Source organism: Nycticebus coucang, chromosome X (assembly GCF_027406575.1).
Source record: "Nycticebus coucang isolate mNycCou1 chromosome X, mNycCou1.pri, whole genome shotgun sequence".
Lineage (NCBI taxonomy): Eukaryota > Metazoa > Chordata > Mammalia > Primates > Lorisidae > Nycticebus > Nycticebus coucang.
In genome coordinates, this window is record NC_069804.1 from 96,247,290 (window position 1) to 96,272,930 (window position 25,641).

At 36.2% G+C, this 25,641-nt stretch overlaps 1 protein-coding gene across 1 annotated transcript in view; it reads right to left on the reverse strand.

Moving 5' to 3' along the window:
- The window catches only part of HDX (highly divergent homeobox), a 317,694-nt gene that overhangs the window by 154,668 nt on the left and 137,385 nt on the right, over positions 1–25,641 (reverse strand). Inside the window, exon 4 of the mRNA XM_053581081.1 lies at positions 4,384–4,437. Coding sequence (XP_053437056.1) covers positions 4,384–4,437 — 54 coding nt within the window. The remainder of the gene's footprint in view (positions 1–4,383; positions 4,438–25,641) is intronic.

The following is a 25,641-nucleotide window of genomic DNA, read 5'->3' on the forward strand; positions in this document are numbered from 1 at the left end:
TATTTGGGTTGAGTCATGCCGGTGTACTAAAACTGTCTGCTGTCTGAATTTTAGAATCTCTTGGCATGTCTGGAAAGTTCTCTTTAATTATTTCATGAAGCAAAGCATCTGTATCCTTCACAGCCACCTCATCACTTTCAGGTATTCCTATGAGGCGAATATTAGATCTCTTAGAATTATCCCAGAGCTCTCTGAGAGAATGCTCCATTTTTGTTCTACACTTTTTTTCCTCTTTGAGCATTTGGGAGCATTCAAAAGCTTTGTCTTCAATGTCAGACATCATTTCTTCTGCCTGCTCTATTCTGTACTAAGAGATGGTACAGTAATTTTTAGATCTTTGAGAGATCAAAATCTTGCTTCAATGTGTCAAAATCTTTGGTCGTTTTGTATTTAAATTCGTTAATTCTTGAGACATCTTTGAATTTCTGCTTTGAATTCTAATTCCATCATTTCCTCCATTCTGTTGATCTTATTTGCTATCCAAACTATGAACTCGATTTCTGACATCTCAGCAATTTGTTTGTGAATGGGATCTTATGCTGTGTCTGCTTTATTGTTTCTTGGGGGAGTTGATGAACTCTGATTATTCATGTTATCAGAGTTTTTTTGCTGATTCTGCCTCATTATTGCTTTTCACTGTAGGCTAGGTGGTCAGGCCAGGTGAAATCAGATTGGGAGTTCTTGGAGTTGTGTTTAACCAGCCCTTTGTTAAGGATCTGGGACTGATGACTGCAGCTTTTTCCCCTTTAGCTTTGCAAAGGACCTGTACAGTCTTAGAGTCTGAGGCTGAGGAAACCTGCTTGGTATGGTTGGGTTAGGTGGCTCTGTCTTGTATTCAGCTGGTTCTTCTCTGATCTTGTTGGATCAATGACTCCGGTGAAGTCTTAGCTGAAGATTGCTTTCTTGGAGTCACTGCTTGCCTCAGGAGAGGTGGCCTGCAGTTATCTCATTTGTCTCTCGACTTGGCTCCCAGTCTTCAGCATAATTGAGTACTTTCTGGACGTTATCCTTCCCTCTGGACAGGAGCTTCTGTAAGAGGCTGCTTCCAGTAGTCCATCTTTCCCCCATATTTAGATGATTTCCAGTGATTCCATTATGAACAGTGTACACACTTTTTATGATTTTGATATTTTAAATTCATTTAGGTTTATTTTACAGTTCTGTATAAGGTCTATCTTGGTAATGTTCCCTAGGTTCTTAAAATATATATCATTTTCTTATTTGGTGAAGAGTTCTAAAATATATATGTTGTTTTGTTCCTGCTTGATTGTATTATTCTAGTCTCTTATTCTTTATATTCCATCTAGTATTCTATCAGTTTCAATGAAAAGGATGTCAAAGTTAACACATATAATTGTAGATTTGTATATTTCTCCCTTCTTCCCTATACGCTTTTGGTTCATGTATTTGCAGGCTCCTAGTTGCTTGATATATACACATGCAGGACTGCTATGCCTTCCTAGTGGTTCACTCATTTCACATCATATAATGTGTCTTTGTTTATACTAATTTTTTTTTGTTTTAAAGTCTATTTTATCTGATATTAATATAGCCACTAACTCCTGGTTTTTAAAATTAATATTTGGGTGGTATATTTTTTCTATTCATAAATTTTACTTGATGTATTTAGAACATCTATATTTAAGGTAATTATTGACATATTAGGCCTTATGTGTCATTCATTGTTTTCTGTTTTCTGTGTTTCTCTTTCATTGCCTTTTTGGAGGTTATCTGAATATTATTTCTAGATTTCATCTTGATTTATTTTTGTTGTTTTTTAGTGTACTACTTAGCATAGTTTTCAAAGTGGTTGTTTTGTAATTGGATGATGTATATTGTCTTTACTGACTTGTAGTGTACTAGTATCAATATTTTACCACTTCAAGTAAAGGGTGGTAAAATTATTTCTGTTTACGTGCCTGTATTTTCACAACTTATACTTCTATTCTATGTGCCATTGACTTGAGTCCTAGATGGTGCTATAGCTTTTGTTTCCATGATCAAATATGGTGTAGGAAATTCACGATGAGTAAGATATCCATACTTCTCCTTTTTTATATTGCTCTTCCTTCCTGGTATTCCAAGTTTCTTTTTCTCTATTATTTTGTTTCCCTTTGAAGACATTTAACTAGTGATTTTATTTGGGTAGTTTAGCTATCAACAAATCATTTCAGTTTTTCTTTTTTTGTGTGTCCAAGAATATCTTTAATTAGAAGAATTATACCATCCAATTTGAAGACTAATTGTAGCACTACAAAAATTTTTTAAATGTGGTATTGCTAAAATAAAAAAGAATAATTTTATTTATCCTTCATTCCTGAAGGATAGTTATGCAGATAAAGAATTATCAGTTGACAGATCTTTTTCAACATTTAAAACATATTGTGACTTCTTTCTTACCTCTAAGTTTTTAGAGAAGTCCACTGTCATTTTAATTGGTGTTCTCCTATAGGTAATGTATCATTTGTCTGTAGCTGATACAGAGATTATTTTCTGTGTATTTAGTTTTCAGAAGTTTAGTGATGAGGTGCCCAGGTGTGGATTTCTTTGAATTTCTTTTATTTGGGGTTCATTGAACTACTTGAATCTGTGGGTTAGGTAGTTTTATTACAAATTTGGGGAGAGTATAGCCATTATTTCTTTGTATATGTTTTAGTCCCCACTCTCTCATGTTCTTGTGGGATTCCAATTACACAAATATTGGAGCTTCTGTTGTTGGCCAATAGGACACTAAGTCTCTGTTCTTTATTTTCCATTTTATTTTCTTTCTGTTGTTCAAATATTTCAAATTCTACTAATATGTCCTTAGGTTCACACACTCTATCCTTTTTAATCTCCACTCTAATATTGAGCCACCTAGGAATTTGTTTTTGTTTTAATTTTAGTGATTAAATTATTTTATTCCATAATTCTTATTTGAGTCTATTTGATAACTTCTATTGCTTACCTGAGATTTTCTATATTGTTCGTTCATTTTTAGATAATTTACAAATTCTTTGTTAAAGCATTTTTAAAATGAGTGCCCTAAAATCTTTATAAAATAATTATATCAGCTGATTCATGTCAGTGTTTTTACCAGCTGATTATCTTTTATCGTTCAAGTTATGATTTTCCTGGTATTTCCTATGAAGGGTAATTTTCAGTTGTTTTCTAGATATTTTAGCCATTATCATAGGAGGCCATTAACTTAAGAGGACATTACCTAATTTAACTATTTTTATTTTTTCAGGCAATTACCCACTTTTGTTTAGCATACAGATATTGGCCAATTCTTCTGAGTTATGATTCCAATAATAATTATATTTCCAAAACCTTTCATGGTGTGAACATCATCTGCTTAATTAGTCTTGTGACACTAATGTTTACACTGGTCATTGTTCATGCCATCTGAAGAGGCAAAAGGACTTTTTGTACCTCAAAGAGGACCAAAGAGGGTTCCCAGGCAAAGTTGCTCTGTCTGGCAGCATTTTTCTTGACATTGGTACCTGGTGACTCAAGCTGATGGAGAAAAGTTTCAGGACCAGAAAGGAAGGAAATACTCCCCCTGATAGTGTACTGTTAGCAAAGCATTCAAATGACTTTCCTTGCTGGTGTTGTCAGGCTTGTTTCATGATGTTTGTGAGATTCTTGCTCCAGTAGGGGTAAGAATGAATCTACACAAACTGCCTTCTGTTGCTAGATTGAGGATAGTGAGTTTCCTTGCTTGAGTAGCTTTATACTGCTAAGTGTGGAACAAAATACCCTGTATTTCCTCTAAGTCATGGGGTCCTTATGCAGTTGACTGTTTCTTCGCATTTTTCAGAGCACCCTTTTGGTGGCCTCGTATATTATTTCCAGGGTTAATAGTTCTGCTTTGTGAAGAAGAGAAGAGAGAGTGAAATCTAGACAATATCCATAATATTAAATAGCTCTAGCTTCAGTTTTATTCATCCCCAAATCTATACATTATGTGGTAACCTTAGTTGTCTTTCCTACAGGCTAATAATAACTGTTTTATGGTTAAAATTGTTGTAGTTTCCTATTTATGGATGTGTTACAGAAAGATCTCCTGTGATGCAAGTGAAAAGCATATTTATAAGTTCTACACAGATTCGTTGAATTAGATTCTTTGAGAAAAAGTGATTTTACTGATGTTTTATTATGATAACATTAAAAAATAGTGTGCTCATTACTGTATTTTATTTAACATTACATATATTAATATATATATACATATGTATAAGTGTGTGTATACTATTATCTCACAAAAAGGTCCCTTAAGACAACGTTGTCTTTTCAAGGTTCAATTTTTCCAACTAATGAAAAATCAGAATTTTCTCAATAACATGTCTATTAACAACACAAAAGAAAACCATGTTCTACTTTAAGTAAAAGATTACTTACTGCTCTTTTTCTAGTACATGCTGTAATCCAAGGCACAGTAAGGTTTCCTGAAATCTGTGGAAAAAATAAATGGAATATTACTAAGGTATGCATTGTTACTACTTAGAATGTTGATCAACACGAATGAATTCATACAAGATGTCAACACAAATCTGTATTCAGAGCATATTCCACACATAGGCAATGTTGTTCCCATGTTAAACTCAACAGATATAAAGGTATGTTCTTTGTGAAAAAATTTTAGATGTTGATATTCTGCCTCAAAAAATTATCCAGTTCTGTCAGTAGAGTGTTGAAGTCTCAAGTATTATAATGTTGCTATTTATTTCTTTCCTTAAGTCTAAGATTTTTATGTGAACTTGGACACTCCTATGTTAGGTGCATATATACAGGGTATGTATAAAGTTCATTTGCAATTTACAGTTACAACTATCATTATTTGCACACAAAATTCATGTCCACCCTTAGTTAGCATTATAATACCTCTGTTGATATGATCCCTTCATCATTATATACTGATCATCATTTTTTAGTATTGTAAATATGTAATTATTTACTACCTCTGTTGATATGATCCCTTCATCATTATATACTGATCTTCTCAGACCACAAGGCACTAAAGGTGGAGCTCAACTCCAAAAAAACATTCAACTCCACACAAAGGGATGAAAATTAAATGATGTTCTGTTGAATGACAGATGGATGCAGGAAAAAATAGAACAGGAAATCACTAACTTCCTTGACCATAAGAACAATGATGGCACAAGCTACCAAAATGTATGGGATATTGTAAAAGCAGTATTGAGAGGAAAATTTATTGCTTTAGATGCCTACATTTGAAAAACAGAAAGAGAGTGCATTACCAAACTCACAAGCCATCTTATGGAATTGGAAAAAGAAGAACAATCTAAGCCTAAACCCAGTAGAAGAAAAAAAAAATCTTCAAAATTAAATCAGAGATCAATGAAAATGAAAACAAAAGAAATATTCAAATATTAATGAAACAAGGCGTTGGTTTTTTGAAAAAATAAATGAAATAGATAAACTTTTGGCCACACTAACTAGAAATAGAAAAGTAAAATCTCTAGCAACCTCATTCAGAAATGATAAAGGGGAAGTAACAACTGATGCCACAGATATACAAAAGATCATCTCTGAATACTACCAGAAACTCTATGCCCAGAAATTTGAAAATGTGAAGGGAATGGAATCACACCCTCTCCCTAACTTAGCCAGGAAAAAATAGAGCTCCTGAACAGACCAATTTCAAGCACTGAGATTAAAGAAACAATAAAAAATCTTCCAAACAAAAAATGCCCTAGTCCAGATGGCCTCACACCAGAATTCTATCAAACCTTCAAGGAAGAGCTTATTCCTGTACTGCAGAAATTATTCCAAAAAATTGAGGAACAAGGAATCTTCCCCAACACATTCTATGAAGCAAACATCACCCTGATACCAAAACCAGGAAAAGACCCAACCAAAAAGGAGAATTTCAGACCAATCTCTCTCATGAATATAGATGCAAAAATTCTCAAGAAAATCCTAGCCAATAGATTACAGCTTATCATCAAAAAAGTCATACATCATGATCAAGTAGGTTTCATCCCTTGGGATGCAAGGCTGGTTTAACACATGAAAGTCCAGAAACGTTATCCACCATATTAACAGAGGCAAAAAATAAAGATCACATGATCCTCTCAATAGATGCAGAAAAAGCATTTGATAAAATCCAGCATCCTTTTCTAATTAGAATACTGAAGAGTATAGGCATAGGTGGCACATTTCTAAAACTGATTGAAGCTATCTGTGACAAACCCACAGCTAATATTTTATTGAATGGAGTAAAGCTGAAAGCTTTTTCTCTTAGAACTGAAACCAGACAAAGTTGTCCTCTGTCACCATTACTTTTCAACATAGTGCTGGAAGTTCTAGTCAATACAATTAGGTAATTAAAGGAAATAAAGTGAATTCAAATAGGAGAAGAGGAGGTCAAACTCTCCACCTTTGCTGATGACATGATCCTATACTGAGAGAACCCTAAAGACTCAACCAGAAGACTCCTGAAAGTCATCAAAAAATACAGTAATATCTCAGGATATAAAATCAGCGTCCTCAAATCAGTTGCCATTGTATACGCCAATAACATCCAACATGAGAGGTTTATTTAGGACACAACTCCCTTCACCATAGCTTCAATGAAAATGAAATACCTAGGAATATACCTAACAAAGGAGGTGAAGGACCTCTACAAAGAAAATTATGGAATCTTCAGAAAGGAAATAGCAGAGAGGGGCAAGATGGCCGACTGGATGCAGCCTCCAACAAAGGCTCAGAGAGAAGGATAATGTCCAGAGGGTATCCAATTGAGCTGAAGACAGGAAGCCCAACCGAGAGAGAAGAGAGATAACTACAGGTCACCCTTGCAGAGGCAAGCTATGATTCCAAGAGAACAATCTCCAGGTACAAAACTCAACCAAAAGGAAAAATGCCCGATCCCTCCCCCAAGAAAGCTGTGGGTTCTTTTCTTTTTTTCCTTTTCCTTTTGCTCTTTGTTTGCTCCTGTGGGATTTCTACAGGCAAGTAGTGAACTGAGGACCTCTTGTCTCAACCCATGGGTGAGAGCAGTTAAAAGTGGGGACTTCTTCCTCCAGAGGGACTCTGCGGTGACTCTGATCATTCTCTTACCAGACAGAAAAACTGAAACTACATTTTCCCTGCCATTCTGAACTTTCAGTCCACCCTTTCCCCCTAACCAGATAAACCAGATTCCTAACCACCACAGAGACTGAGGGACATGAGCAGTTCCCTCCCCTCCCATCCTGCATGAAGGAGTAACATGCCCCCAGCCTGGTCGGTCCCCCGCTCCCTCCCTGCCTCTACACCACACCCCACCCACCCGAAGACCTCCGAGGCTGTGCCACACCTGACCTGCGTGGACTGTGGAGACTGCACGCCGCACCCTGCCCACCCAGAGTCTGCTGAGGCCATGCACCACACCCCGCCCATCCAGAGACCACTGAAGCTGCGCACTGAGCCTGCCCGGCCTCCGCACCAGGCCCCCGCCCAACCAGAATCACCACTGGAGTAGTGATCTTGCTGAAGTCACCAGATGCTAGATAATGCCAGAATCTATGCAGTGTACCCCACCCTGCTGCCAGGTCCATGTGCAGCACACTCCTAGAGCTGCTCCTATAGCCAGAATTCTCTGGCTTTGGCAGCGGTATTGGAACTGTGCAGGGGCACTTCCCACAAAGATCCAGCAACAATAGAGTGATCACGCTGGGGCCCAATCTTGGAGAAACACCTTCCAGACTCTGTGCACTGCCAGAGGAAACTAGAAGTCACCCTATAGGGATAATGGTGCTGCAGAGCGAGAGGGACAAAGGTGTGGTGGCTGAGGGAAATAAGCATTTGCAGGTCTGGTACCCCCAGGATTAGACTGAGACCAAGAGGAACACTCATCAGTGGAAATTGAACACATGAGGTAGGCAGGCCTGAGCTCCCACAGCTGGCTGGTAGCCAAGGGCAGTGGCTGGGCCTTGGGGGCATTGACCTTCCTTTGACTCTGACAGGCGCTAATCCTTTGCATTATTGGAAGAAAAAGGACTTCAGTCCTGTGGGGTCACCAGTGATTAGACGTAAAAAAGGAACAAAGTGGAGAAAGAGACTCAGCCCCCTGGTCCTACTGTGCTACCAGGTGGGCCTTTCTGACTCTATAGAGCACCAGAGAGAGCCAAATATGAGCATTCAGTAGACCTCTGCTATCTAGTTGCTGGAGACCTTTCAAACTCTCCCACCTGAGAGTTTGTACTGACAGAGTCAATTGGTTCAGAACCCCCAAATTGGGACAATTACACAAGGACCCTCTAAGGGGATACCCTGGTTGTGTAGTAACAGTAAGGGTCGATTATTCCCATTCCAGTGGTTGTCTGGGAGGTGGGATATCTTTTTTTTTTTTTTTACTTGAAGATATTTTTATTTATTTTTATTTATTTTATTTTATTTTATTTTTTTCAATTCTTTTTTTTTATTAAATCATAACTGCATACATTGATATGATCATGGGGCATCATACACTCGCTTCATAAACCATTTGACACATTTTTTATCACAGTGGTTAACATAGCCTTTCCGGCATTATCTCAGTTACTGTGCCAAAACATTTACATTCTACACAAGGACCCTCTAAGGGGATACCCTGGTTGTGTAGTAACAGTAAGGGTCGATTATTCCCATTCCAGTGGTTGTCTGGGAGGTGGGATTTCTTAATTGCTTGTATTTCTTTACAGCTAAAACATTTCCAGAGTCACTTATCCACAAGGAAAGGACAAGAACCAGTTGAATACAAGACTGAGCCACAGAACCCCACCACACCAAGCAGGTTTCCCCAGCCTCAAACTGTAATACTGTACAGGTCCTTTACAAAGCTAAAAGGGAAAAAGCTGTAGTCATCAGTCTCGGATTCTTAACATGGACTGGTTAACCACAACCCCAGGAAGCCCCAATCCAATCTCACCTTGCAAGACCACATAGCCAACAGTGAAAAACAGTCATGAGGTGGAATCAGGGGAAAAACTCTGGCAACATGAACAATCAGAATAGATCAATTTCCCCAAGAAACAATAAAGCAGATAAAGTACAAAATCCTATTTCCAAACAAATGGCTGAGATGACAGAAATTGACTTCAGAATTTGGATACCAAATAGGATCAACAAAATTGAGGAAATGATGAAATTAGAATTTAAAGCAGAAATTCAAAAGATGTCTCAAAAATTTAACGAATTTAAAGACAAAATGACCAAAGATTTTGACACATTAAAGCAAGAATTTGCAGCCCTCAAAGATCTAAAAAATACAGTAGAATCCCTCAGTAACAGAATGGAGCAGGCAGAAGAAAGAATCTCCGATATTAAAGATAAAGCTTTTGAACACTCCCAGTCACTCAAAGAGGAAAAAAAGTGGAGAACAAAAATGGATCATTCACTCAGAGAGCTCTGGGATAATTAGATGAGGTCTAATATTCGCCTTATAGGAATACCTGAAAGTGATGAGCTTGCTGCAAAGAATACAGATGCTTTACTTCATGAAATATTTAAAGAGAATTTTCCAGACATGCCCAGAGATTTGGAAATTCAGAAAGCAGACAGTCTCAGAACACCAGCACGACTCAACCAGAATAAAAATTCTCATATACATATTATAATTAGTTTCACTGAAATTGATATGAAAAAGAAAATTCTGAAAGCTGTAAGAAGTAAGAAAACCTTTACATACAAGGGGAAGAGCATTAGAATGACTGCAGATCTCTCCACGGAAACCTTTCAAGCTAGAAGAGGGTAGTCATTGACCTTTAATCTCCTTAAACAAAATAACTTTCAACCCAGGATCCTGTATCCAGCTAAACTGAGTTTCATCTATGATGGAGAAATTAAATATTTTAATGACATTCACTTGTTGAATAAATTTGCCATAACCAAACCAGCTCTTCAGGACCTTCTCAGAACTATCCTCCATAATGAACAACACAATCCTCCACCACCAAAGTAAAATCACTCAGAAACGTTTGATCAAATTCTAACTTCCATAGTAGCAAAAAGATTAAAAACTTCCACTGGACTTTCGAAAAACTTGATACCCAAAACTCTGTCGGGTTTATCATTACTCTCAATTAATGCGAATAGCTTAAATTGCCCTCTAAAGAGACACAGGGTGGATGACTGGATACAAAAACTCAGGCCAGACATCTGTTGCATTCAAGAATTGCACCTTACCTTAAAAGATCAATATGAACTCAGGGTGAAGGGATGGTCATCTATAATTCAGGTAAATGGAAATCAGAAAAAAGCAGGTGTTGCAATTTTATTCGCAGATACAATAGGCTTTAAACCAATCAAAGTAAGAAAAGACAATGATAATCACTTCTGATTTGTTAAGGGCAACACTCAACATGATGAGAGTTCAATTATCAAAATCTATGCACTTAACCAGAATGCACCACAATTTATAAGAGAAACTCTAAGTGACATGAGCAATTTGATTTCTTCCAGCACCATAATTGTTGCAGACTTTAACACTCCTCTGGCAGTGTTGGATAGATCCTCAAAAAAGAAGCTAAGCAAATAAATTTCAGAATTAAACTTAACCATTCTACATTTGGATCTAACAGACATCCATAGAACATTTCATCCTAACAAAACTGAATACACATTCTTCTCATTAGGCCATCGATTATCCTTGAAAATTGATCACATATTAGGTCACAAGTCTAACCTCAGCAAATTTAAAAGAATAGAAATCATTCCTTGTATTTTCTCGGACCACCACGGAATAAAAGTTGAACTCAGTAAGAACAGGAATCTCCACACACATACAAAAACATGGAAACTAAATAAACTCATGCTAAATGATAGCTGGGTCATAAACGAGATTAAGAAGGAAATTGCCAAATATTTGGAACAAAACAATAATGAAGAAATGAGCTATCAGAACCTCTGGGATACAGCAAATGAAGTACTAAGAGGAAAATTTATAACATTGTAAGCCTTCTTCAAGACAAAAGAAACAGAGGAAGTCAATAGCTTAATGGGTCATCTCAAGCAACTGGAAAAGGAAGAACTTTCCAAACCTAAATACAGCTGAAGAAAAGAAATAACTAAAATTAGAGCAGAAGTTAATGAAATTGAAAACAAAAGAATCATACAATAGATCAAACAATCAACGAGTTGTTTTATTGAAAAGGTCAATAAAGAGGTAAACCATTAGCTAACCTAAACAGAAGTGGAAGAGTAAAATCCCTAATTTCATCAATCAGAAATGATAAAGGCCAAATAACAACAGACTCCTCAGAAATTCAGCAAATCTTTAATGAATACTACATAAAACTCTACTCTCAGAAGTATGAAAATCTGAAGGAAATAGATCAATACTTGGAAACATGTCACCCTCCCAGACATAGCCAGAAAAAAGTTAAAACGTTGAGCAAGCCTATAACAAGTTCTGAAATAACATCAACTATAAAAAAAATCCCCCCCCCAAAAAAAAAGGCCGGGACCAGATGGCTTCACATCACAATTCTATCAAACTTTAAAGAGGAACTAGTACCTATATTACTTAATCTTTTCCAAAACATAGAAAAAGAAGGAATACTTCCCAACTCATCCTATGAAGCAAATATCAACCTGATACCTAAACCAGGAAAAGACCCAACAAGAAAATAAAATTATAGACAAATATCTCTAATGAATATTAATGCAAAAATATTCAATAAGATCCTAGCAAACAGAATCCAACAACACATCAAACAAATTATACACCACGATCGGGTGGGTTTCATCCCAGTGTCCCAAGGATGGTTCAATATACATAAATCCATAAACATAATACATCACATAAACAAATTATAAAACAAAGACCATATGATTATCTCAATTGATGCAGAAAAAGCTTTTGACAATATCCAGCATTCTTTCTTGATCAGAACACTTAAGAAGATAGGTATAGAGCGGCACCTGTGGCTCAGTTGGTAAGGCGCCGGCCCCATATATGGAGGGTGGCGGGTTCAAACCCAGCCCCGGCCAAACTGCAACCAAAAAATAGCCAGGCATTGTGGTGGGCGCCTGTAGTCCCAGCTACTTGGGAGGCTGAGGTAAGAGAATCGCTTAAGCCCAGGAGTTGGAGGTTGCTGTGAGCTGTGTGAGGCCACGGCACTCTACCAAGGGCCATATAGGTATAGAAGGAACATTTCTTAAACTGATAGAGGCAATCTACAGCAAACCCACAGACAATATCATAGTAAATGGAGTAAAAGTGAAAAAATTTCCATCCAGATCAGGAACTAGGCAAGGATGTCCACTTTCTTCACTGCTTTTTACCATTGTAATGGAAGTCTTAGCCACCACATTCAGGCAAGAAAAGGCAATGAAGGGGATCCAAATAGGACCAAAGGAGATCAAATTGTCACTCTTTGCAGACGATATGATTATATATCTGGAAAACCCCAGGGAATCAACTGCAAAACTCCTGGAAGTGATCAAAGAATATAGTAATGTCTCAGGATAAAAAAATTAATACTCATAAATCTGTAGCCTTTATATACACCAACAATAGTCAAGGGGAAAAAATAATCGAAGATTCTATTCCCTTTACAATAGTGCCAACAAAGATGAAATATCTTGGAGTGTATCTAACTAAGGAAGTGAAAGATCTCTATAAAAAGAACTATGAAACTGTGAGAAAAGAAATAGCTGAAGATGTTAACAAATGGAAAAATATACCATGCTCATGGCTGGGAAGAATCAACATTGTTAAAATGTCTATACTACCTAAAGCAATGTACAAATTTAACGCGATCCCTATTAAAGCACCTCTCTCATATTTTATAGACATGGAAAAAATAGTACTTCATTTTATATGGAAACTGATAAAAACCTCAAATAGCAAAGACATTACTCAGAAATAAAAACAAATCAGGAGGAATCACGCTTCCAGACTTCAGACTTTATTATAAATCGATAGTGGGCAGCACCTGTGGCTCAAGGAGTAGGGTGCCAGTCCCATATGCCAGAGGTGGCAGGTTCAAACCTAGCCCCGGCCAAAAAACAAAAAACAAAACAAACAAAAAAATTAATCGGTAGTGATCTAAACACTGTACTGGCACAAAAACAGAGAGATAGATGTATGGAACAGAATTGAAGACCAAGAGGTGAACCCAGACACTTATCATGATTTGATTTTTGATAAGCCTATTAAAAATATAAATTGGGAGAAAGATTCCCTATTCAATAAATGGTGCTGGATGAATTGGCTGGCAACTTGTAGAAGACGAAAAGTGGACCCACTCCTCTCTCCTCTAACAAAAATTGACTCTCACTGGTTAAAGGACTTAAACTTAAGGCATGAAACTGTAAATATTCTTAGAGAGAGTGCAGGGGGAACACTTGAGAAATTTGGCCTGGGAGAATACTTCATGAGGAGGACACCCCGGGCAATTGAAGCAACATCAAAAATAAATTACTGGAATCTGATCAAATTAAAAAGATTCTGCACTGCCAAGAATACACTAAGTAAAGCAAATAGCCCTTAGAATGAGAGAGGATTTTTTGCAAGTTATACTTCTGACAAAGTTCTAATAACCAGAATCCACAGAGAACTCAAACATATTACTAAGCAAAAAATAAGTGATTCTATTTCATTGTGGGCAAGAGACATGAACAGAAGTTTCTCTGAAGAAGACAGGTGCATGGCCTACAGACATATGAAAAAATGCTCATCATCTTTAATCAGAGAAACACAAACCAAAACTACTGAGATACCATCTAACTCCAGTAAGAGTAGCCCATATCACATAATCCCAAAACAACATATGTTGGTGTAGATGTGGAGAAAAGGGAACACTTCTACACTGCTGGTAGGAATGCAAGCTAGTACATTCCTTCTGGAAGGAAGTTTGGAGAACACTCAGAGATCTAAATGTAGACCTGCCATTTGATCCTGCAATTCCTCTACTAGGCGTATACCCAAAGGACAAAAAATCATTTGGCAATAAAGGTATTTGCACCAGATTGTTCATTGCAGCTCAATTCATAATTGCCAAGTCATAGAAGAAGCCCAAGTGCCCATCAACCCATGAATGGATTAATATATTGTGGTATATGTATACCATGGAATATTATGCAGTAGTAAAAAAAAATGGAGACTTTACCTCCTTTATGTTTACATGGATGGAGCTGGAAAATATTCTTCTTAGCAAAGTATCTCAGGAATGGAAAAAAAATGTATCCAATGTACTCAGTACTACTGTGAAACCAATTCATAATAACTCACACTTACATATGAAAAATGAAACACAACTGGGGCAGTGCCTGTGGCTCAAAGGAGTAGGGCGCTGGCCCCATATGCTGGAATCGGTGGGTTCAAACCCAGCCCTGGCCAAAAACTGTAAAAACTGCAAAAAAATAAAAAAAAAATGAAACACAACTTTAGGTTATGATGAAGGAGGGAAGGGGAGGGGGAGTGTTGGGAAGGGGGTTGGAGGGATAGTCGGGTATAGCAGGGGATAACACACTACCCAAAACTATGGAGCACACTGTGAGTACAAGTTGGTTCTATCATGTGTAGAACACAAATGTCCTAATGCTATAAATGGGTAAATGAGACGAAAGCTATGCTGATTAGTATGATTTAAGCACTCCATCTGTACAAATAATCAACACACTGAAATGAGCATAAATGTATTTATGATCTATATACAAAAGACTTGAACCTACAGAAAAAAAAAAGGAAAACAAAAAGAAAGGAAATAGTAGAGGGTATTAACAAATGGAAGAACATACCATGCTCACAGCTGGGAAGAATCAACACTGTTAAAACGTCTATACTTCCCATAGCAATCTACCTATTCAATGCCATTACTATTAAAATACCAACATCATACTTTCAAGATTTGGAAAAAATGATTCTTTGTTTTGTATGGAACCAGAAAAAACCTGTATCGCTAAGGCAGTTCTTGGTAATAAAAATAAAGCTGGGGACATCACCATACAAGATTTTAGGCTGTACTACAAAGCCATAGTGGTCAAGACAGCATGGTACTGGCACAAAAATAGACACATAGACATTTGGAATTGAAAATAAAACCAGAAAATGGAACTAAACATCTTGCAACCACCTAATCTTCGATAAACCTAACAAGAGCATACCTTGGACAAAAGCCTCCCTATTCAGTAAATGGTGCTGGGAAAACAGGATATCCACATGTAAAAGACTGAAACTGGACCCACACCCTTCTCCACTCACAAAAATTGATTCAAGATGGATAAAGGACTTGAATTTAAGGCATAAAACAATAAAAATCCTTAAAGAAAGCATAGGAAAATCCCTGGAAGATATTAGCCTGGTTCCATCCCATTACTGGGCATCCACTAAGAAGGAAAACAATCATTTTGTCATAAGGACATTTGCACTAGACTGTTTATTGCAGCTCAATTTACAATCGCCAAAATGTGGAAACAGCCTAAATGCCCACCAACCCAGGAATGGATTAACAAGCTGTGGTATATGTATACCATGGCATACTATTCAGCCATTAAAAAAATGAAGACTTTACATCCTTTGTATTAACCTGGATGGAAGTGGAACACATTATTTTTAGTAAAGCATCACAAACATGGAGAAGTATGAATTCTATGTACTCAATTTTGATATGAGGACAATTAAGGACACAGTGTGCATGGGGGAAGGGGAGAACAGAGAGAGAAAGAAGGAGGGAGGGGTGGGTAAAGGAAGAACAGAGAGTGGGAATGATGGATGGGGGTGGGACCTTGTTGTCCACCTTTGGGGGCCAAGACACGATTGTAAGAGGGACTTTACCTAAAAAATGCAATCATTGTAACCTGGTTTCTTGTACCCTCAATGAATCCCCAACAATAAATAACAAACAAGCAAAAAAAAATACATTCTGCCAATCTATATCTTTTAAGTGTGGTACTTTGACCATTTACATTAAGTGGTAATATTGATATCTAAAATGCTATACCAGTCATCATGTTGACTGCTCCCTAGTTTCTTTGTTTTCTCCCTTGAGTTGCTGTTTTATAAGAGCTGTGAATTTTTTCTTTTTACTTTTACACTGGTATCCAGTGATCACATTGTTCGATGTGTAGAGCACACTTAAAGATTTCCTATTAGGTAGGTCTAGATGTCACAAAATTCCTTATTGTTTGCTTGCCTTGGAAATACTTTATTTCTCCCTCATATATGAAACTTAGTATTGTAGGATATTACACTCTTAGTAGTTATTCTATTTAAGAAGACTAAACATACTTGACTTAAGTGAAACATTGGAGCAAAAGGACCTAATAGACATTTGTAGAAAATTCTACTCCAAAACTGCCGAATATACATTCTTCTCATGAGCATATGGAATATTATCTAAGATGGATCATTATGTTAGGCCACAAAGAAGTTTCAACAAATTTTAAAATCAAAATCCTACCTGGTACCCTGTCAGACCAGAGTTTAATCAAATTAGAAATCAATTACAAAAGGAACTCTCAAAAGTAAACAAAAACTTAAAATTAAACAAGTTGCTGCTGAACTAACCTTGGCTAAATCATGAAACAAACAAAGAAATCAAACAATTTTTAAAATTTAACAATACCCAAATTTAACAATACCCAATTTAACAATACCCAATTTTACACACTACGCAAATCTGTTCAATATAGAAAAAGAAGTACTAGGAGTGAAGTTCATAGTACTGAATGCCTACATCAAAGATACAGAGAAACCACAAATTAACAACCATATGTCACAAATCAAGGAAATAAAAAAAGAAAAATCCAAACCCAAAGCTACCACAATACAAGAAATAACAAAGGTCGGAGCAGAAGTAAATGAAATGGAAAAACACAAGTATTGTGTCTATAAAACACCAAAGACTCCTCCAGAAGATTCCTATAATTGATAAATCCGTGATTTCAGGTTAAAAAATAATGTACATACATCAGTAGCATTTCTGTAAATTAATTACATTCAAGCTGACAGTCAAATCAAGAACTCAATACTATATACAATAGCTTCAAAAAAATAATGAGGAATATATTTAACCAAGTGATGAAAGATCTCTACAAGGATGATTACAAAACATTGATGAAAATAATATTTGTTGATATATCTGGACTGCAAAGCATTCCATATTTAAAGATCAGAAGAATCATTATTATTTAAAATGTTGACACTGCCCAAAGTGGTTTACAGAGTCAATGTAATTACCATCAAAATACCAGTGTCATTTCCTAAATAACTAGAAAAAAAATCCTAAACTTCATATGTAACCAAAACAGAGTACAAATAGTGAAATAAATCTTAAGTAAAAACAACTAATCTGGACGCATTACATTACTTGACTTCAAATTATCCTATAAAGCTGTGGGAATCAAATCAGCATACTAACTAGTATCAAGGTAAAAGGATAGATCAACGGAATGAAGGAGAGAACCAAAAAATAAAACCATATAGCTATTACACACTGATTTTCAACAGTGTAGGATAAAAAAAATACACACACACACACACACACACACACACACACTGGGAAAAGAACACACTATTTAATAAGTGGTGCTGGAAAAATTGGAGCACAATATGCAGAATAATGAAACTAGATCCCTACCTTTCAACATACACAAAAATTAATTCATGATGTATTACAGATTCAATTGTAAGATACAGTATTATAAAAATTCTAGAAGAAAACTAGAAAAAAAAAACTCTTCTGGACATTGGACTAGGCAAAGAAGTTAAGAATAAGTCTCCCATATCAAATACGGTAACAACAAATTTAACCATATGGGATTTAATTAAACTGAAAAGCTTATGCAGAGTAAGTAATAATAATAATAATAAAGAATAAATATACAACCTTGAGAAAGGGAGAAAATATTTCAAAACTACGTATTCAATAAGGAACTTATATCCAGAGTCTACAAATAAATGAACTAAATTTGAAAAAAACAAATAAATAAAAAGAAAACAAAGACAACCTCATCAAAAAGTAGATTAAAATTGCAGAGCAAGATGGCAGATGAGAGACAGCTTCTTTGAGGCTGTGCATGGTGAGTTTGGAGAGAAAAGACTCCAGGGACCTCTGACTTGTGAACTCTGCCCAGAAACATCTCTTTGGGGCACAAGGAGGCAGCAGGAGACTTCAGGACCCCAAGAGGTCAGAAGAAGTTAAGAAGCGCCACAAGAGCAAATACTTGCATATGGCAAAGGCCTCAAGTGTGGCAGCGGTGGCAGTTTACAGACAGCGAAGGCCTGCTCTGCAGATTTTTTCTTTTTCTTCTTCATTTTACTTTTCTTTTCTTTACTTTCTTTTTCTTTCCTTCTTTTTTTTTTTTTTTGGACATGGGCACTTGATTGAATTACCTTGGGAGAGCATAGGTGAGCAAGAAAGTGATTTTGGGTGGAGCATAGCTTTCATTGTTTGACTACTAGCCAGGATCAATCATTCTGAAAAAGCTGTTTTACTTAGGGCCCTAGTGTGAAGGGTTCTGGCACATCTCATAAACTAGGCAGCCAGTCATGGGGCGATTTGAGCAACACAAGCTTTCCTAGGAAAGCTACTGTATGTCAAAGGGACACAGTGTGAAAAGGAGGAGGAATGTCAATGAGGTGGGCAGAGGAACAGTTTTAGGATACCAACCCTATGGGGACTGACAGCAAACAACTCAGGAAGACGAGACCTGGTATCCTTGGCATCAAAGAGGGTTCCAGCCTCCATCTTACACAGTTGTATTACTGTTGAGATTAGCATCTCATACACCAGATCATCTGTTGACCAGGAAATATACGGTGTGATATATATTATTTATTTTTCTTCTTTTAAAATTTTTTCAACTTCTTTCCCCTTAGATTTTTCTTTTTCCTTTTTTTCCTTTTCTCTTACAGTTATACATTTTAATTGTTTCCATCTTCAATAATAAGCTCTATTTTGTCAGTTTTTCTGCTCCTGTTATAATATTTCCCCCCAATTTTAACCCTTACGGATTTTATTTGTTTGCTTTGTTTTGATCTATAGTACTATTGCTTTTCTTCTCTATATGGTAGATCTAGGGTCCTGTGTTTGCTCAGGCTGTCAAAGAGTTACTTACCTCAAGGGATGCATACAACCCAGGGTCCCAAAAATTGGCATTTGTGGATGTGGGTCAAAGTACTCTACTGTATACCACTATTACTCCTGTCTCTCTCTTTCTGTACCTCTCTTCTTTTTGTCAATCTCCCATTTTACTCAGCCCCTTTCCTTCTTATTTCTTCATTTTTTTTTACCTTAACTTCCTTCTTGCTCTTTACTCTTCTCTTCCATTTGGTTCTCTACCAAAAGGACACTTCAACATCTTAGGTAAGAGACATGGTAACTTACAGAGGAGGATGAAATTAAAGGGAAATGTGGGATAAGGAAACAGGCAAAAAGAAAATGCTCATGAGGAAGAAACAGCAGAAAAAACCTGGAAACACACACACAAAAACAAAAACAGAACAGAGCAACCCCTCAAGGGATAATCAGGTAGCTATTGGAGAGTATTCTACCTACAAAGAAATGTTAGAAATGACAGAAAGGGAATTTAAAATATGGATGGTAAAAATAATGAAGGAAAATTGAGAAAGTGAAAAATAACCAAAAGGAAATCCAAAAACAGAATCAAATAAGAAATGCATGATATAAAGAACATAGAAAGGATATAGTCGAGCTTAAGGAATTAAAGCAGTGAATCAGGGAACTTAAATTTGCAATAGAAAGTATCAATAACAGATTAGACTATGCAAATGAAAGAATTTCAGAGGTAGAGGATAAAGCTTGTGAGATAACACAGGCAGTTAAAGAGACAGAAGAAAAAGAGAGAAAAAAACAGAACATTCACAGAGTGGATTATGGGAACATGAAGTGTTCAAATGTATGAATTATATGTATGCCAAAAGGAGAAGAAGAATGCCCCAGAAAAATGGAAACCCTACTGGAGGATATCATAAATGAAAATTTCCCAAGTATCACCACAGATTCCGACACACTCCTTTCAGAGGGATATCCTACCCCAGGTCATGTCAACTAAAACAGAGATTTTCCAAGACACATTGTCATGAACCTGTCCAAAGTCAAGATGCAAAGATTTTTCAAGCAGCCAGGTCTAAGGGCCAAGTGACCTACAGGAGCAAATCCATCAGGGTGACTGTGGAAGCCTCAAATTAAACTTTTCAAGGCAGAAGAGGATGGTCATCTACCATTAACCTACTTCAACAATGTTTAGCCTAGAATTCTATACCCTGCTAAGCTTAGCTTTAAAATTAATGAAGAAATCAAATATTTTATTAATATACAAACATGGAGGAAGTTTGCCACATTAAGATCAACTCTACAGGAAACACTTAGACCTATTCTACACACTGTCACAATGGACCACCAGCAAAGTAATCACCCAGAAAATAAAGGATAAATCCTAGATCCCACAATGATGCAAAAGATAAAACTAAGCAATGGACTTTCACAAAATCAGATGAGTAGAATGCCACCACACATATCAATTATCTCAATTAATGTTAATGGATTGAATTCACTACTGAAGAGGCATAGACTAACTGAATGGATAAAAGAACACAAGCCATCCATTTGATGTCTGCAGTAAACACACTTAGCTTCAAAGGACAAATTAAAACTCAGGGTTAAGGGATAGAGACAACTTTTCAGGCAAATGGAATTCATAAGAAAATAGGGGTTGAAATCTTATTTTCAGATACAAGTGGATTTAAAGCAACTAATGTCAAAAAAGACAAAGATGATCAAGGGTAAAATACATAAGGATAACATTTCAATTCTAAATATTTATGCACCCAACTTAAATGATCCCAGTCTAATGAAACAGACTTCAATTGGTCTGAGCACCATGATATCCCACAACACCACAATAGCAGAGGACTTAAACACTTCTCTTACAGAACTGGGCAGATCCTCTAAACAAAAACTAAACAAAGATACAAGAGACTTAAACATGAGCCTAGAATAACTGTGGTTAATAGATATATACAGAACACACCATTAAAAGCTAAAGAATGTATGTTCTTCTCACTGGCCCATGGAAAAGTCTCTAAAATAGATCATATCCTAGGACACAAAACGAACCTCAACAAAATCAAAAAAATTGAAACTATACCTTGTATCTTGTCATCCCAAAAGGCAATAAAGATGGACCTGAACACCAACAAAAATTTTCATCCCCACACAAAGGCATGAAACTAAACAACCTTATGCTGAATGAAAATTGGGTCAATGAAGAGATAAAAAAGGAAATCGTTATCTGCCTTAAGCATAAGAACAATAAAGACACAAGCTACCAATACCTGTGGCACACTTCAGAAGTAGTCCTAAGGAGGAAATTTATTACATTAAATTCCTACATCTGGGTTCAGTTTCAGTCTTAAACAGGCCACCAGCCAATTCACCCAGCACCATTTGTTAAATAGGGAGTCTTTTCCCCCACTGAATGTTTTTAATTGGTTTATTGAAGATCAAATAATGGTAAAAATCTGGGTTCACCTCTTGGTTCCCTATTCTGTTCCATACATCTACCTCTCTGTTTTTGTGACAGTACCATGCTGTTTTGATCACTATCAATTTACAGTATAGTCTGAGGTCTAGTAGTGTGAATCCTCCTGCTTTGTTTTTATTTCTGAATAATGTCTTAGTTATTCAAGTTCTTTATGGTTCCATATAAAAAGAAGTATTTTTTTCAGGTCTTTAAAGTATGACAGTGGTGCTTTAATAGAGATTGCATTAAAATTGTATATTGCTTTGGGTAGTATGGACATTTTAACAATGTTAATTCTTCCCAGCCATGAGCATGGTATGTTTTTCCATTTGTTAACATCTTCAGCTATTTATTTTCTCAGAGTTTCATAGTTCCCTTTATAGAGATCTTTAACATCCTTTGTTATGTGAAGTCAAAAATATTTCATCTTCTTTGGTACTATTGAAAAAGAAATAGAGTCTTTGACTGTTACTTCACCTTGACTATTGTTGGTATATATAAAGGCTACAGATTTGTGAATATTTTTGTAACCTGAGAGGCTGCTGTATTCCTTGATAATTTCTAAGAGTTTTGTAGTTGAATCCCTGGGGTTATCCAGATATACAATCATATCATCTGCAAAGAATGAAATTTTGGTCTCCTATGACCCTATATGGATCTCCTTGATCGCCATTTCTTGCCTGATTGCAATGGCTAAGACTTCCATTATAATATTCAAAAGCGGTAGAGAGAATGGTCAACCTTGCCTGGTTACTGATATGAGTGGAAATGATTTCAATTTAACTCCATTCAATATGATACTGGCTGTGGGTTTGCTGTAGACGGCCTTTATCAGTTTAAGAAATGTCCCTCTATACCTATTTTCTTAAGTGTTCTGAACATAAAAGGATGCTAGATATTATCAAAAGCTTTTTCTGCATCAATTGAGAGAATTATATGGTCTTTTTTTTTTAGTTTGTTTATGTGATGTATTGCATTTATAGATTTATGTATATTGAACTATCCTTGAGACCTTGGAATAAAACCAACTTGGTCATGATGCATAATTTCTTTAATGTATTGCTGGATTCTGTTTGTTAGGATCTTATTGACTATTTTTGCATCTATACTCATTAAAAATATTCGTCTATAATTTTCTTTTCTTGTTGGGTCTTTTCCTAGTTTGGGAATCAGGGTGATATTTGCTTCATAGAATGTGTTGGGAAGTATTCCTTCTTTTTATATGCTTTTGAAAGGTTTGAAAGGTTATGTAATATAGGTACTAGTTCCTCTTTAAAGGTTTGGTAGAATTCCTTTCACCATCAACAAAGATAGACACTCACTGGATAAAAGATTTAAACTTAAGACATGGAACTATAAAAATACTAGAAGAAAGTGCAGGGAAAACGCTTGAAGAAATCGGCCTTGGAGAATGTTTTATGAGGAGGACCCCCCAGGCAATTGAAGCAACAGCAAAAATACATACTGGGATCTGATCAAACTTAAAAGCTTCTGCACAGCTTTTGATAATATCTAAGCCAAGAATACAGTAAATAAAGCAAGCAGACAGCCCTCAGAATGGGAGAAGATATTTGCAGGTTGTGTCTCTGACATAACCAGAATACACAGAGAACTCAAACATATTAGCAAGAAAAGAGCAAGTGATTTCATCTCAGTGTGGGCAAGGGACTTGAAGAGAAACGTCTCTGAAGAAGACAGGTGCACAGCCTACAGACACATGAAAAATTGCTCATCATCCTTGATCATCATAGAAATTCAAATAAAAACCACTTTGAGATTTAATCTAACTCTAGTAGTATTAGCCCACTTCACAAAATCCCATAACCATAGATGTTGGCATGGATGTGGAGAAAAGAGAACACTTCTGCACTGCTGGTGGCAATGCAAACTAATATGTTCCTTTTAGAATGATATTTGAGGTTCACTTAGGGATCTAAAAATATACCTGCCATTTGATCCTGCAATTCCTCTACTAGGTATATATCCAGAAGACTAAAATTACTTTACAACAAAGATATTTGCACCACAATGTTTATTGCAGCCCAATTCACAATTGCTAAGTTGTGGAAGAAGCCCAAGGGCCCATCAACCCATGAATGGATTAATAAATTGTGGCATATGTACACTATATTATGTAGCCTTTAAAAAGATGGAGATTTTTACTTCTTTTATGTTTACACGGATGGAGCTGGAACATATTTTTCTCAGTAAAATATCTCAATAACAGAAGAAAAAGTATTCAATGTACTCAGCCCTACTATGAAACCAATATATAATCACCCACCCTTCCATATAAAAGCTATAACCCAAATACAGCCCAAGATGAAGGAAGAAGAGGAGGCTGAGGGGAGGGGAGGGGAGTGGGGAGGATGTGTGGAGGAAGGGTAATTTGTGGGACCACACCTATGGTGCATTTTACAAGGGTACATGTCAAATCTACTAAGTGTAGAATATAAATGTCTTAACACAATAACTAAGAAAACGCGGTGAAGGCTATGTTAACCAGTTTGGTGAAAGTATTTCAAATTGTATCTAAAACCAACACACTGTACCGCATAATTGCATTAATGTACACAGCTATGATTTAATAAAAAAATAAGAAAAATAAATTCCTACATCTGAAAAACAAAAAGAAACCACCCACCAATAATCAAATAAATCATTTTAAAGAAATGGAAAAGGACAAGCTATCCAATCCCAAATTTAGCAAAAGAGAATAAATAGCCAAAATTCACTCAGAAATAAATTAAGATGAAAATGAAAAAATCATTCAGAAAATTAATCAAGCAAAAAGTTGGTTCTTTGAAAGGATAAACAAAATTGATAAATATAGGCTTGATTAACCACTAACAGAAAAGTAAAATGATTAATAACCTCAATCAGAAATGAAAAGGAGGAAATAACAACTGATACCAAATAGATACAAGAGATTATTTCTGACTACTACCAAAAACTGTATGCGTGGAAATTTTTCAGTGATGATGAAATGGTGCAACATCTTCAATCACACCATGCCCTTTGACTTAACCGGGAAGAATAGATCTCTTAAACAGAACAATATTAAGCACTAAGATTGCAGAAACAATAAAAGAGCTTCAAACAAGCAAAGAAACAAACAAACAAAAAAGCCTGGGAATGTGCCTTCACATCAGAAGTTCTACCAGACCTCAAAGATGAGCTTGTATCTCTACTGCAGAACCTATTCTTTGCAGAATCTATATATTGAGAAGGAAGGAACCTTCCCTAACACGTTCTATGAAACAAACATCACCTTTATTCCAAACCAGGAACATACCCAACTAAAAAGGGGAACTACAGAGAAATTTCACTAATGAAAATCAGTGCAAAAACACTCAACAAAATCTTAGCTAATAGATTGCAGCTACACATTAAAAAAATTATACGTGACGATCAAGTAGGCTTCATCCAAGGGATGCAAGGGTGTTTTAACTTATGCAAATCCATGCATGTAATAGACCATATCAATAGTAGCAAAAACAAAGACCATCTGATCCTTTCAATAAATGATGCTGACAAAATTCAGCATCATTTCTTAATGAGAACATTTAAGAAAATAGGCAGAGTTGTCACATTGCCTAATCTGAGTGAAGCCATTTATAACAAATCCACAGCTGGCATCATACTTAATGGAGTGAAACTAAGAACTTTTCCACTTAGAACTGGAACCAGACAAAGATGCCCAGTATCACTACTATTATTTAACATTATGCTGGAAGTTCTAGCAAATGCCATCAGGCAAGAGAAGGATATAGAGGACATCAAAATGAGGGCAGAGGAGATCACACTCTCGCTCTTTGCTGATGATATGATCTTATACTTAGAAAACTCCAGAGACTAAACCACAAAACTCCTGGATGTGATCAGGAAACATAGTAATGAATTGGGGTATAAAATCAATGTCCACAAGTCAGTAGCCTTTGTATACACCAACAAGAGCCAAGTTGAGAAACAAATCAAAGACATAATTATCTTCACAGTAATTTTGAAGAAAATGAAATACTTAGGAATATACCTAAGAAAAGAGGTGGAGGAGCTTTACAGAGAGAATTATGAAACCTTAAGAAGAGAAATTGCAAAAGATATTAACAAATGGAAGAACATACCATGCTTTTGGCAGGGAAGAGACAACATTATTCTACCCAAAGCAATATACAC